General features: G+C 38.0%; 1 protein-coding gene across 1 annotated transcript in view; it reads left to right on the forward strand.

The window, feature by feature from the left end:
- LOC138010870 (glutamine--tRNA ligase-like) overlaps positions 1-15,000 on the forward strand; it is a 28,738-nt gene that overhangs the window by 8,640 nt on the left and 5,098 nt on the right. The window contains exons 6-23 of the mRNA XM_068857896.1: positions 297-356; positions 1,767-1,833; positions 2,832-2,900; positions 3,402-3,487; positions 4,603-4,689; positions 5,042-5,141; positions 5,636-5,714; positions 6,527-6,635; positions 7,598-7,630; positions 9,345-9,442; positions 10,093-10,185; positions 10,572-10,709; positions 11,784-11,871; positions 12,744-12,829; positions 12,989-13,040; positions 13,498-13,602; positions 14,143-14,235; positions 14,924-15,000. The exon at positions 14,924-15,000 is cut by the window's right edge and continues 51 nt beyond it. Of these exons, the coding sequence (XP_068713997.1) occupies positions 297-356; positions 1,767-1,833; positions 2,832-2,900; positions 3,402-3,487; positions 4,603-4,689; positions 5,042-5,141; positions 5,636-5,714; positions 6,527-6,635; positions 7,598-7,630; positions 9,345-9,442; positions 10,093-10,185; positions 10,572-10,709; positions 11,784-11,871; positions 12,744-12,829; positions 12,989-13,040; positions 13,498-13,602; positions 14,143-14,235; positions 14,924-15,000 (1,520 nt within the window). The remainder of the gene's footprint in view (positions 1-296; positions 357-1,766; positions 1,834-2,831; positions 2,901-3,401; positions 3,488-4,602; positions 4,690-5,041; positions 5,142-5,635; positions 5,715-6,526; positions 6,636-7,597; positions 7,631-9,344; positions 9,443-10,092; positions 10,186-10,571; positions 10,710-11,783; positions 11,872-12,743; positions 12,830-12,988; positions 13,041-13,497; positions 13,603-14,142; positions 14,236-14,923) is intronic.

Below are 15,000 nucleotides of genomic sequence, written 5' to 3' on the forward strand. Positions count from 1 at the left end.
TTAGTGTGAAAATTCATCATTTAGCGAAAATTTGCTTGGAAATGCGCTCTGTAATTTCTGCTTCAAATGTCAGCTGGTAAATCTTTCTTACATTATTAGTTACTTTACATTTTTATCAACTGGTTTGATAAAACTCAAGTTTTCATGTTTCGATCAGTCTTAAGCCACAGAAGCAGCATGACATTTTCTTGAAACTCAACTACTTTTATAGGAATACCAGGTCTTTGGAGGTTTGAAGGAACCCTTCCTTTTATTATGCCGTCTTCAATTAATTGCATCTGTAAGTATTTTCATAGGTCCTTGATTTGCTGGGGCCTAAAACAGAAGAAGACATGCAGAAACAAAAAGCAGTTAAGGTAGCTTGAATATTTGTTTTTCTAAGGATTCATGATTTCCATGAATTTGTTTTCTTACTTGTACAGTAGTAACTCAACTTCTAGTTTTTTGGGAATGAAATTTGGGAATGGCAGGTATCTGCTAAGTTAGCTTGCAGATAATTCCTTGGAATTTGATAACAAAAATAAATTGACACCTTCTTTAGGGTGATAAGAGAGTAAACATTTAAAATTAAGTGAAATATCTCCCTGGTCAATTTACTTTTATCAACTAGTTTAATTACAGTTACGGTATATTTATTATAATTTCTGTAGTTCACTCGCCCACCAATTAATACAACTCTTTAGTTTTTTTAAAGAAGCTTATTACCCTCAGACTCTTAGTTAGCCTGCATAGCATCCCAAGGGGAGGAGGGGGGAGGGGGGGAGGGGGGAGGGGGGGAGGGGAGAGAAAGGGCAGAGGGACTGGGGAGGAGGGAAAGGAGAGACCTCACCTCTCCCCTCCTCTTGGGCTGCTATGCAGGCTACAGTTAGCTTGCTCAGACTGAAGTACGTTAATACAGATAATAATTCTTGAGGTCAGAACAACCTGTGATGAGATGGTATTCAAACTCTGCAGGCTTAAGCATTGCTTAGCCTTGGCAGTAGACCTGGGGCTTTATAGAGACTTTAAAGACTGCGGAGGCTTGCAGTCCTTCCAACACGTCCGGAATCCCAGTAATAATAATTATAATAATAATAATAATAATAATAATAATAATAATAATAATGATAATAATAATAATAATAATAATGATAATAATAATAATAATGATGATGATAATAATAATAATAATAATAAGCCATGGTACCAACAGAGCCTACTGCACACAGTGCTTGAAAATGAAAAAGATGTATTGGAATGTGCCCTTTATCCTTGAGAAGCCACTGGAAAATGTAGCTAATAAGCCTGGCGTGATTGTACATGATAAAGAAACCAACATCTGGACTCTATTTGAAGGCACAGTCTGCCAAGTAGGCAAAATTGCAAAACGATTCAAAGAAAAAAAAACAAAATACATAGAAAAGAGAGTACAAAAGTACAAGCATATATAAAATCAATATAATTGTTTTTGACTTTCTTGGAGGACACCATAAACAATTGAGAAATGACTTAAGATCAATTATGAACACTGACAAGGAACTGAGTTACAGTACCTCATCGAACGCTGCCAGAAATGGATTTTGAGCCAGAATGTAAATATCATTAAGAAGTTCTACGAATTTGTTTAAGCGGAAAAAGGAATGTAAACTAGGTAAGATTTAAAATGCGCTGGTTGATGTACACACATAATAATAATAATAATAATAGGTAAAAGTCAATTGAATGTATGTAGATTTGTCATAAATGGAGCACCAAATAATGTTTTTTTTATTTGCCACTGCTTTAAGGATCCTAAGCCAAGTAAAGAAGGGAAAGCAACAAAGGAGGTTTCTTCAGCAGTAGTTGAGTCCCAAGGTATTTAAATTTTACCTCAAATACATGTAAATCTTACATAAGAGGAAACATGCCTTAAATTTTGAGGAGTGAAGTGAGTTTAATAAAATAGTGATGGCAAAGTACAGTAATTCTATATGAGCAGAATGAAATTTCCTGGCAGCAAAAAGTACATCAGGTTTTGAAAGTGATTGTAGAAAAATTAATGTGCATTCAGTTGGGATATTACAACATGTGACTGCCGACCGGATAGCTCAGTTGTGGGAGGTCATGGGATCAAAACTCCGGCCAGACCAATAGTCGGGGTCTTTAACCCTTTGACGTCCAAACCGGCTGAAACCGACCAGACTTAGTATTTTTACTCTGTCTAACGCCAGAGTATTTTACTCTGTCTAACGCCAGACGATTTTACTTGTCAATGGGGAACCCCTGGGAGTCAATGGGGTAATCACTCACTGTCCCCATTAAATGACTTAGGAGAAAGTGCTACCTTTTTAATGACACGAGCAAAGGGTTACTCTAAATGAGTGAAGGGGGTAGTTTCTAAAGAAACTGTGGTGCTGTGTCGGTGGGGAAGTAGCATACAAAAATTTGGTTTTATCAACGGAGTTGATAATGTAAATTGGCCACCATACAGAGAATGACGAATAGTAGGCTCAGTTTCACAGCCCTTCAATGTTAATAACCCTACACATGGGATGTTCAATAAAGAACCCACACACTTTGAACAGAAAGAATAGGACATGGAGTTCTCGGCATTGTGGTCTGTTCTCTGTGGTGTATCATGGTTGGGATGGTTAACAGTGAGAAATACTAGCTACACAAAGTTATTGTAAAATCTGAGGGTAAATAAAGATATGGTGATGATCGTGTAATCCCCAAGACCTTGCTGGATGCTCTAATGACTGAGCTGCTGAAAGTCTATGGTGAGCAATGCTTATCTGTAAGGTTGACTGGAAGAGCATCACACAGTTAAGTGAACTACTAGTAGATTTAAGCAAATCAATTTCCATTTTCAGTAAACGGTGATGCAGAAGACGAAGAGGCAAACTCAATTTTTGGAGAAGCAAGCAAATTCCACAAACCAGGTGATTTGCATTTGATTCAAAATTAAATTACACTGTATCAGTTGTTTGTGGTTTTGAGTAAAATAAATGATTTCAAGTGCTGGTTACAGATCTAAGGGAGAAATCATCCTCATACTTATCTGGATAATTAATTTTAAGCTACAATTATGGTCTCTTAGAAACCTGAATAATTCAGAAAGCCTCAACGGAACTCCAACACATGACCTATGCGATGCTGGTGCAATGCCCAACAATCTGAGCTCTATGAGGCCACTAACTTGGGAGCAGCTGGTCTTCAAATAATTATATACACTTACTTCATTCATTGAGATCCTTTCACAGGAACACATGAGCCCAACAAACTGACAGGTCTGCTCCTAACTGAGTGGCTTCATACTGATGTACCGAGGCCACCTATGTTTTTCATAAGCATGAGGATCACTTCTCCCTTTCATGTTATTTTGTAGTTCTGTCAGTGGTACGTGTACTTGCTGTTAACATCTTTTCGTTTGATTTACACAGGGGAGAACTTCAAAACCCCAGGTTATGTTGTTACTCCAAATACCTTGAAACTAATGAAGGAGCACTTAGAAAGAACTGGAGGAAGGGTAATACTTGTTTAGTTTTATGCATCCACTGTAACAGTTGGTGTTATCCACTACAAGCTACTTTAAAAGGCCGTGTTCTATTGGGATCAACCATTTTAGGTTGGTTGGGTTTTTTTTGTTCTTGGAAAAAAAAACATTTTCGGTTGCAATTGATTTGGTTGATCAATCAACCAGCCTCAAACTAATTAAGTTGAAACTGTTGAAAAAGCAAAGCCAGCGACTGCTGTCATTTATAAAGGCTTTTTAAAGTTGGTCATGGGAACTCCCTTCCCTCAACTTGTCAATGCAGGGAAGTCTGAGTAATGACTATCCCCAGAGGTTACTGTGTTTCAACTGAAAATGGTTGGAAAGGTGTTCTGTTGGGATTAACCTGAACTGCTTCAACCTAAACCGCCTGTAGCTGAAATAGTTGATCCCAATAGAATGCAACCTTAGTCTATTCATGAAAAAAGGCTCACATATAGACTGTGAGCAGTCTCTCTTTTGCTCTAAATCGTTGAAAAAAACGAACACTTCGAAATGGCTGAAACTGCGGGTTGCAAATACTGCGGGCATTTGTGCATGTAAGCGCAGTTTCAGCCATTAAAAGTTTAACGTGCGCATTTGTTTCAACGATTCTAGAGCAAGAGAGACTGAGCACTGGCAGTCTAAGGCTCACAGAGACTATTGGCAAAATGGCAAAATATAAACTGAACACTTACATTGTATGGTATTATCAATGGTATCTAGTCTATTCAAAATCTACAATTGAATGCCACTGTCGATCATCCGTCAGAAATTCTAAAACTGTAATAATCACTGTCATTTTTAATAATTGAGTTAATTAACTCAATTATTGAAATGCCACGGCGATAATTACAGTTTTAGAATTTCTGATGGACGATCGACTGTAGCATATGCAATTGTAGATTTTAAATAGACAGTTAATGCATCATGTTGATTGGCATCTACTGATTTCTAGACACAATTACAACATCACTCAAGGTTTTTTTTTGGTACACTGTACAACTTATACATTTACATGACTGTTACATGTAGTACATTAAGTGGTAGGAAACAGAAAGTGAGCAGGATGACCTTACTGTGTTAATTGTTTATTCAACATATTTTCTCAGGTCCTAACAAGATTTCCCCCTGAACCAAATGGAATTCTTCACATTGGTCATGCAAAGGCCATCAACTTCAACTTTGGCTATGCAAGGGTGAGTTTATTGACATTAGGGGGAATTCAAATGTAACACATACATGTACAGTGCAAAACTTGTGAGGCTCATGCATAGGAACTAACAATAATAATTATAATTATACATTGTAATAAATGTGATAATCAATCTATATACAGTGCATAATTTATTTACATCTAATATAACTTTCCACTATTGCTAGAGTAGTCTTTTACGTCATACAATTTGGGGGAAGTATCTTAAAATAAATTGGTTATGATCAGTTTCAGAGTAAAAGTCAGTCCTTCAGTCGTGGTTTTCTTTCAAGTTCTTCATATTATTTGAATATGTATTAAAATTAATGGATTTATATACTGGACATGTCTTGCAGGTACACGATGGTGTTTGTTACCTGAGATACGATGACACAAACCCTGAGAAGGAGGAAGAAAAGTTTTTTACTGGAATCTTGGACATGGTTAAATGGCTAGGTACTGTTTTGCACGTACAAATTGTCAGGTCAGGTGGTTGTGGCAGTCAGAAGTCCCTGAAATCATTTTAAGGAACGTTTTTCTGTTATTTACATGTAGGAAGATGTGAATGACTTTCCCTGGGGATCCAGGAGACCAGTAAGCCCCCCCCCCCTCCCCCAGAGAATACTCTACAGAAGTCAGGGCTGGGTACCACCTTAAAGAGGACCCATGTTCTGGCTGCCATTATAGGACAGGCTGGTTTTCCTGAAGCTCTTCGTCCATGAGCCAAGTGGCTAAACATGGTGGATTGGTACCACTCGAGGTGGCAAAGGCTAGATTCCAAAAAAATATACATGCATGATACATGTATGTAGCAAGGTCGTTGTGGCAGCTCAGGCTGTCATGCAAATCTAAAGCCAACACTCAATGCATACATGTAATTTAGGAAAATTAAATGCATTTATACCATTTGCAGAAATTAAGACATTCTCTTTCAATTTTTTGCCATGTAGGTTTTGAGCCTTGGAAAATTACCCATGCGTCTGATAATTTTGGAAAACTTTATGACTTTGCAGTTGATCTTATAAAGAGGTAAATGCAAACGTTTTCATTAAATTTTATTTAATCACTATAGTTTTTGTACATCGTCTATATTTTAACCTTTAACATCATAAAGTTATGATGTTCTGATAGAAATCTGTCTGCAATTGAGTACAGCTCCTGTGGGCCTTCTGTTCAACAAAAAGAAATATTTGGGTTTGAAATTCCACAATTATTTTGGACAAAATGTTACAGCTGGGAAAATGTAACACACCACTACAAAATGCTCATTTCCTTAATTGTGAATGTGATAAACGATTATAATCTCCCTACTTTCCCCCCTTCCCTTGCACAGCATTTGCACCATAATTATCAACATTGGTGTGGGGGAGAAGGGGGGCAATTGATAGACATTTTTTTGAGTGCATATCAAATCATGTTTAAGCTGGAATTTTTCCCGAGAGTTTTGCGCAATATTGCATTATGCCTAATGGACGCCACTGCACATTTTGTGTGAGTTTCAGGCCCATAATAGAAATTTACATGATCTTGATCTGTGCATGAGACAAAGGGAACAATGATTTTTTTCTAGTGAAAAGCGATATTTCCATTTCAGTGTTAATGCCCATCAAAGTGAACTGCCTTCATAGCTGATCCCAAAATTTCACTTGGACCAAAAAATTATGGAAATAGACTGTACAATTCCATTTGACTCCCAATACTGTCCATAACCCTAAGGAAGAGCTGTTGTAGTCTTTAGAATCTCTCTTGGTATCCTTTGTTTTTAGCAGTTTGGGCCACATATCCCTTGAATGTGCTGAGCCAATTTTTGAGGTATTTTCTCTGAAACATTCTGATTTTAGGGGGCATGCATATGTCTGCCACCAGGAATATGAGGAGATAAAAGGCTTTAACCCCCCACCCAGTCCCTGGAGGGACAGACCCATAGAGGAATCACTCAGGCTGTTTGAGGTTTGTTCGGTTTTGGAGCTATCCAATTGTTCTGAACAAGTCACAGTGCGTCAATATAATTATATAGACTGCGAGCAGTCCCTCCATAAATCAGTCGAGAGGCTCACTTTTCTGAAGCAGTCGTGTTTTGTCACGCAAGCAAATAAAATGACCAAGGGAGGCTTGGAAAGAGAAGTGTAATAAGGGACTGCACCCATTACAGTAACTGACGCGTTCAGAATGACCAAATCTGTTATTCTAATTAGTGACCAATCCGAATTTCCCGTTGCTGGTGCAAAGGGAAATTCTGAACGTGTTGGTTACTGCAACAGGTGCTGTCCCTTCTTACACTTCTCTTCGCAAGCCTCTTTGGTCATTTTATTTGTTTGCATCACAAAACACGACTGCCTCAGAAAAGTGGGCTGCTTGACTGAATAATGAAGGGACTGCTAGCAATCTACAATATATAATAATTATAATGATTTGAATGCTTTTAAAATATCATATCTTTGTCATCATTGACATTATTAATGTTGTATGGTACTGCTCAAAGATAAGCGAACCATCAAACATGTTGATAACATTAATTTTGAAAACAGATAGGCAACACGTCCGTCAAAACAAACCAATGCCAAGTCATACATACATATGTCGTGGTTCAATTTTTTTCCTAGTTCAATATTATTTTTTTAACCAGTTCTATTTTGATTTTCTTTAATTCTTTCAGCTTATTATAATGAATATTAGAGAAAGAAATGAATAATTGAACTGGTTTGAAAAATATCAAACCAAGAAATTTTGAACCACAACATAAAACTAATAATCATTTTTTTAGAATAATATGCAAGTTCTAACAGTATTGGATGTACAGTATACTAAATTTAACTGTTATAAATTGGTCCAGGTTTTGTAACAGTTACATAAAAGACTTGATTGTTTTATTAATAATTATAATTAATAGTTATTATTATCTGCTCTTTCAGGACATGAAGAAAGGAAAAATTGATGAAGGAAAGGTAGAGAGAGAGGCAACATTTAGTGATAATTTTGGCCACAAATTGACACCCCTGATTGGCTGGGAGTTTGGACAATAGGGCCGTTTATACGAGAGAAAATAAGCCATGGCTTACTCTGGCCGCGGCTTGCATAAGACGCGAACACCCCGTATAAATGGTACAAAATCTACTGTACATTCACGGCTTTCTCAAGCCACTGCTTATCCTGGCCTGGGAGATTATATTCGTATAAATAGTTCCTTTTGCGTATTTTGTATGCTGCGGCCAGAGTAAGCCACGGCTTATTTTCTCTCGTATAAACGGTCCTAATGTGTGAGCCAGCAAGGCATGCGAGGCATGCAAGGCATGCAAGTCATGGCTGTGAGTCATGCAAGCCAAGATGGCCAGTCGACATGCGAATCACACAGTTATCGAAAGCTAATCGTCATTTTAAAATGGGTGCTTAGACAGTTTATCAGTGCTATTTGAAATGAGTGCTTAGACTTGTAAGCAAAATTTGCATTGCTCACATGACTTGCTAGCTCGCAGATTGTCCAGCCCCATTGGCTGGAATGGTCATTGACGGAATGGGAAAATTCAGAGCATTTCTATTTTCCTAATGGGTCACAGATTTCTACTGTAGTCTGCGATCATTCCCTTGGAGGGTGGACTCGCATATGAAAGGAGTGAGAATGCTCGTTGTCTCTCTTAAGGGTGGAAATTGTGGATTTTGTTCTCACTCAAGTTGTTCTGCGCAAAGTGCCATAATACAGTGTATGTAGCCCATATAATTACAGCTATGAAGGGGTTTTGTTTAGGGTTGAAGGCAAAGAAATATAATTATAATATATTTGATATGTTTTAACCCATTGACACCTCAAATGCCCTAGGACGTGCCCAGGTGACAAGTAAAATCGTCTGGCGTTTAATAGTCACGCCCTGGTGTCAAAGTGTTAAATAATTATGGTGTCTTTTAGGGGTTGGAAAAGCCTGGGCCAGGCCTAGATTGGTCTCCTCTAGGGGTTTAATTCAAAATTTCAGACGAACATCCCGGCCCAGTCATATGCAAAGGCAGATCATTCCCGACAATGTAAAAACTGGGGGAATGTTGGCAAAAAGTTTTAAGCTCCTTTCAAGCCAAACTGAAAGTGTTCCCTAACAATAAATTCTATTATTCATAATTTGCTCTTGATTTTCAAGGGTTTTTCTCTAGTTACTTCAGTTTTCCTCCCTCAAAATCAACACACGGCTTAGTTTCATGTAGAAACGACATACATGTAGTTGTGCACAGGTCATGCACTTATGAAGCTCAGTCCCCAAGACTGCGCACAGAACTGTGTAGAATGGTGATTTGTGGAGCTAATACCTTTATCTTTGTTATCATTATTATTATTATTTTAATTGCAAAAATTGAAATCAGATATCCAATAAATTAGACTGTGAAATGAATGCTGAAGGCATAATCTGTATGATACAATTACTGGTACATTATTAATTTTGTTCCTGCACATGTCTGCATCCAGTGGTTTAAAGAGCTCAAAACAATGCTTGTTTTCAAAACAGTTTCTAGTTCTGTTTGAAACTACTACATTGTAAATTATAGTCTAGTGTACAGCTGTAGTTTATAGGGCTTTAAAGATTCATTGTCCTGTTGTCACTTTAGTGAATGTCAAACTGGTTAATGAAAATACAACATTAATTTTGGTAAACATTTTCTGCATATTTAACTTTTAAGGCAACATTACGAATGAAGACCACATTGGAAGATGGGAAAGTGGACCCAGTTGCTTACCGTATTAAATTTACTCCTCACCACAGGACAGGCAGTGAATGGTAGGACTTTCTGTTCTAAAGTGAAGGAATTAAGCAAATTAATACACACTTTATAGTTTATCAAGAATATCACTTTTAATTAATAAGTTGCACCCCTTTGATGATAAACTTTATTAATTCCTGCCAATCCCCTGTCAGTATTATCCTTCACAAACTTTTACACACAACTTGCAGTAAATTTAGACCTAGCCTAATTCTAACCCTAGCTTTATTTTAAAAAATAATCTCTCGAAAAATAGATAGTTTTTCTTTCATTTTAAGCGATATAGTGTATCAAAAATAATTAAATTATTGTGGCTCCTGTGATTTGATAAAGTTCACACATGTATCCTCTTTTTCTTATGTTGACACAACCCTTAACAATGAGTTCAATACTATGACACTTGGAAAGAGTTTCAATGCTAAATATTTATGATGCAAATAAATTAAAGTATGGCTTGATCAAAAAGAACTGGCAAACAAGCGTACCTGTTGTTAACTCTGTTATATTACATTAAATTTTAACTGCATGTAAAGTCATAGAAGCACTCAAATTATTCCTAGAATTCCAGATTGACAGAGTCTCACATCATATGACTGGGAAATATGTATGTTTATGTACAAATTATGGACATTTATCTAAAAAAAAAATCTGATGCTATTGCATTTAGGTGTGTTTATCCAACGTACGACTTCACTCACTGTCTTTGTGACTCTTTAGAAGACATTTCCCATTCGCTTTGCACAAAAGAATTCCAGTCAAGGTGGGTGTTGAGCACTCTTCTGGCCTCAGTTGTTCAATAAAGGCTGGCAGGATAACTTTATCCGGTGGATATAGCAAGTCACTAACCAACAGTTTCAATCGATGCAAAGATATAAGTATTTGCTTACGCAACTGTGAATATGCGTACTTCAAGCACATCTAAGGCGTGTTCATAGACCTCTCTCAATGTTTAATGTGAAGAATATTTTACACTGTGGATAGAGACTTATCCACTGGATAAAGTTTAATCCAGCCTTTTAACAGCCGGGGCCAAAGGTCTGTTATTGTCATTATTGTTATTGAACTTAAATCATTTGTGACGCTTGGCTGTGTCTTGTACCTTTATTGGTTAATGTTGTAGGCTCACAGTTTACTGTGCATTTGCAGACGTTCCTCGTACTACTGGCTGTGCAACGTCCTTGACATATACTGTCCAGTGCAGTGGGAATATGGAAGGCTTAATCTCAGTTACACAGTCGTTTCAAAGAGAAAAATTGGCAAGTTGATAAATGAAGGGATTGTTAGGTAAAAAGTTCTTATTCTAATATTAACCACTTACTAACCGAGCATGAGGACTGTAATGGAGGATATTGGTCTGAGGTTGTGGCAGTGTGGATCGAATGCAGCGAAGTCCATACGAAAACGACTTAGGGCCATTATTCCCAAGTATGGTCCCGCAACAAATGAGGATAGTAAATTGTTTATGATATGTCATTGTTTCTTTGAGCAATCGGACACTTCTCCACTTGGTGAACGTTTGTAATCTTCCCTCTTCCAACTTTAATTTGAATGGTAACCTTTTATGTAAAACCTTACTACATGTAAATTCTGCTTGCTACATGTACAATATTGCAGTACTGTTGTGATGAAAAAATTAAATACCTTTTCTTTTAATTTTTTTCTGTTGAAGAGAAATTTCGTATCTCCGCACGGCCACGTAATATCCTCTATTTTAATACAACTTTAGTAGTCGACTATTGTAACATAGCTTTCAGTCGCTACTTTTCTTTGTGTCATCTTAGTTGGTGGGTGAAAGAGGCCCTTCCACTTTTCACCAGAGTACCTTTAATTAGTAAATAAAGGCTTCTTGGAATAGAGTTAAGAGAACCAACAATGAAGGACTCTTGAGTGTAGGAATCAACCTTGAACAAATTACTGGAAAGTGATCCCTCTCAACGTTGTGCAAAGGCTGCTCCCTAATATAGACTTTCATTGAAGTCCTTTGTCTTCTACTATTTAATATATACCAGTACAGCCCCCTGCACGCTCACTCTGCTCAGTTGCTTCATGACCTGGCTCTGCCACTTTGTGGCCTGAAAAGCTCACATCACCTACTTCGCTATTCTACCATGAAACATGGGCCAGCTATTCTACAGTAGGTTGACTTCTGGAAATTCTACTCCTTTATATAATAATTATTGTAAACACTTACTATGAATGGCACAATCATTCAAAATTTAAATTCACATAATTTATGATGCAATAGGAATCATCATATGCAGAAATAAAACAAACCTAGCGAAACTACTTATTGTTAGGTACTTAGCAGCATTAATGTGGTGTTCGTTTTAGACGTTATTAAATTATTCACATTATTAGAGACTGGGATGACCCAAGGCTCTTCACTCTAACGGCATTGAGAAGAAGAGGTTTCCCCCCTGAAGCCATAAATAAATTCTGCAGCAAGGTAAAAGCTATATATAAGTCATTCTTCCCTGAGTCCTCCCCCATTGACAAGTAAAATCGTCTGGTGTTAGACAGAGTGAAGTCTGTAAGTACTGTAGTATTACTCTTAGAAGGGAAAGGGCTTGAGGGGATAGTCTTTGATGGAACATGTTATTAACCCATTCATCCTCGAAGCGACGCCCATTGACGAGTGAAATCGTTTGGTGTTAGACAGAGAAAAAGCTAGAAGTATCACTGTTAGAGGCAGAGGGTTATAGGGGACATACTAGTCTTTGAGGGGATCAAGATGATGTTAGCCCATTCTCCCTGAAGTGACCCCTTCGACGAGTCAAAAAGTCTGTCCTTAGACAGAGTAAAATTGATGAGTCTCACTCTCAGAACTGACCGGTTTAAAGGGGACATATACATGTACAAGTACAAGGAAGTATTACGTTTTTGCAAACGTTGGCCGTGTAGCACTTATATTTGAGCAGACTTGACTGATTAGAGTGTAATGTGAAGTGCTAGGTTTCTACCCCATATGAACCATGTGAGCGTTAGCCCTACTAATGGAACTGGGCCCACACAAGGAAAGAGAAAAACTCTGACCAGGGTGGGAATTGAACCCACAAACTTCGGGTAGATCACCGCTGCTCTACCGGCTGAGCTACAAGGTCAGATGGGAGCAGGCCGTGGGAACTGCATCTACATGACATTGCATGTTAGTTTTGGATGGGGGTTTTGGTTACTCGACTGCTCAGTTTGGAGATAAGAGTTTAAGTTTAATTTCTTATTCTTGTGCGAAGAATGAAATGCAATAATTTGTTTCAAGAGTCACTGGTGTACTGTAGATGACGGTGTAATGAATGTATTTCCTTTTTTGAATTTCTCGAGGTTGGCGTGACCATGGCTCAGACAGTAACAGATCCTTTGCTTTTAGAATCGTGCGTTCGTGATGAGCTGAATGTAACAGCTCCAAGGTAATGTATCAATAGTTTACACTTCAATATTAGACAGAGTAACATCTTTGAGTAAAATCTCACTCTATAGGAAGACTCCTTCTCGTATATCTATAGGAAGACTCCTTCTCGTATCAAGCTTAGAGTAAATTTTCCTGTTGTTGAATTGATTTTGTTTAGAGTGATGGCTGTGCTTGAACCACTGAAAGTTACAATTGAAAACTTTGATGAGGTAAGGAAATCATGCGTACATACAATTTGAGTTCCACGTACCCATGTTATTTTACTGCTTCAAATATACATGGGAAAATAACTCCGTTCTGATTGGCTAAGAGAAATGCAGTTTCCAGATAACACAATGCAGAAAAGAGGTAACAATCCAAGCATTCTGATTGGTCAATGATCAAAGAAAGTCTGATATGGACAATCAAATGCAAGCCCCAGATGGCGCAGTTTATGTGTGATTGCATGATGTGCATTCTTGTCTTCTAATTAACTACGATAATCTCATTTCGAATTTTTTCGCGCATATTATTAATAAGTAATCATATGATTTTCCCCTTGCAATTTCAAATAAAGCACAATTTAGTATATTTGTATCTACGTCAAATATGAACGATATAAATAACAGTCATTCTTGGCTTGCTATTTGGGAATATTGGAACAATTGTGCAGTTTTTTTTCTTTAGAAAGTGAAGCTGAATGTAGCCAACTTTCCTCAAGATCCGAGCAAAGGGAGCCATGAAATTTCTTTTGGAAAAACAATCTACATTGAACAGACCGACTTCAAAGAGGTAAGTCAATTATTGTAAGTTGAGGTTAACATACTTACAATCAATCAATTAATTACTGGTAACTATAATACGTGTGGTGAACTGTGTCCTGTTTCCAAGGCAAGCAACAATACCTGCAGCAGCATTGAGGTTTGAACAGAAAATTTATCCTCAAGTAATGACGTTGTCCATAAAACCTCAAATTTGGCTGTTTCACGTTGTAGTTTTGCTGACGACGGCAAAGAAATGGACAAAAGTGAAAAACACACGTGCAGGGCGTGCAAAGCTATTGTTTTTGCCTACCAAATATGCAAATTTGTGACGTTCTCGTTGCCGTCGCTGTTGTCGTTGCTTAAGCTCCCTAATACCACTTGCGCGCCCGTTTACGCAAAACCGATACCACCTTGCTCGCCCGGTTGAGCAAATCGAGATTGATTCCCCCTACAATATCTATCAATTTATGCATTTATCCTTTTTTCGAGGGGACTTCTAGGTTGCCTCCTCGGGTTTTGGCCCATGCCCTGCAGGGGCAATTAATTATTAATTATTACTAATCCCTAGGTAACAGAGAAGGGTTTCCGTCGTCTCACCCCAGATCAGTCTGTGGGACTAAAGTACGCAGGATTGGTGATTACACTGAAAAACGTTATAAAGGTATGAGATCAAAGTGTTTTCATTCACCTGTTTAGGGTCTTTTATACCAAGGGACGCCACATTTCCGCATTTTGGGGGTTCAGGAGGTTGTAGGTCAAGTCCTGCTACATGATCGTAAGATAGAGTTAATCTTCGTATTAAATGGGTACTGGCGACTTACTTCTAGGGCTAACCGTGCGGTGGACTAGCGTTCTGTCCTGGGGGAGTAACAGTACTTTCTGTCGCTCCATGCTTCTTGAAACTAGGATAAGCTCTGACCATGCAGGCCAAATCGACTAGTGGGCAACTTTGCTTTGTCTGAGGTATAGGTATTTACGTGAGACCAGGACAAACTCAGACCGGCATGAGTTTTCATCGGCCTCCATACATTTCTGTATTTTGCGTTTACAGTAGAGACCAGTCTGACAATGAACCCACACCGGTCTGACTTGGTCTTGCTTGATGGACGGAGGCGAGAAACTGTCGTACCGTTCTGAGTTCGTACAGTGTACCGTTCTCATGTATAAGACATGAGACGTTCCGGTTTCATGTAAACGGCTTCAAACGTTTCATACCAGCGCAAGTTCATAGCAGTCTGAGTTCGTCCTGGTCTGATGTAAATATCCACTTAGTTAATTGGGCCTCAAAAACCATCTCCTCAGACATGGTTGATAGTAAAGTGATGTTTATATTCATTTTTTCACTTCAGGATCCGAGCGGTAATGTAACTGAGTTGTTAGTAAACTGTGAGTCTACAGAAACTGCTCCAAAACCCAAAGCTTTTAT

Source organism: Montipora foliosa, chromosome 7 (genome assembly GCF_036669935.1).
Source record: "Montipora foliosa isolate CH-2021 chromosome 7, ASM3666993v2, whole genome shotgun sequence".
Taxonomy (NCBI): domain Eukaryota; kingdom Metazoa; phylum Cnidaria; class Anthozoa; order Scleractinia; family Acroporidae; genus Montipora; species Montipora foliosa.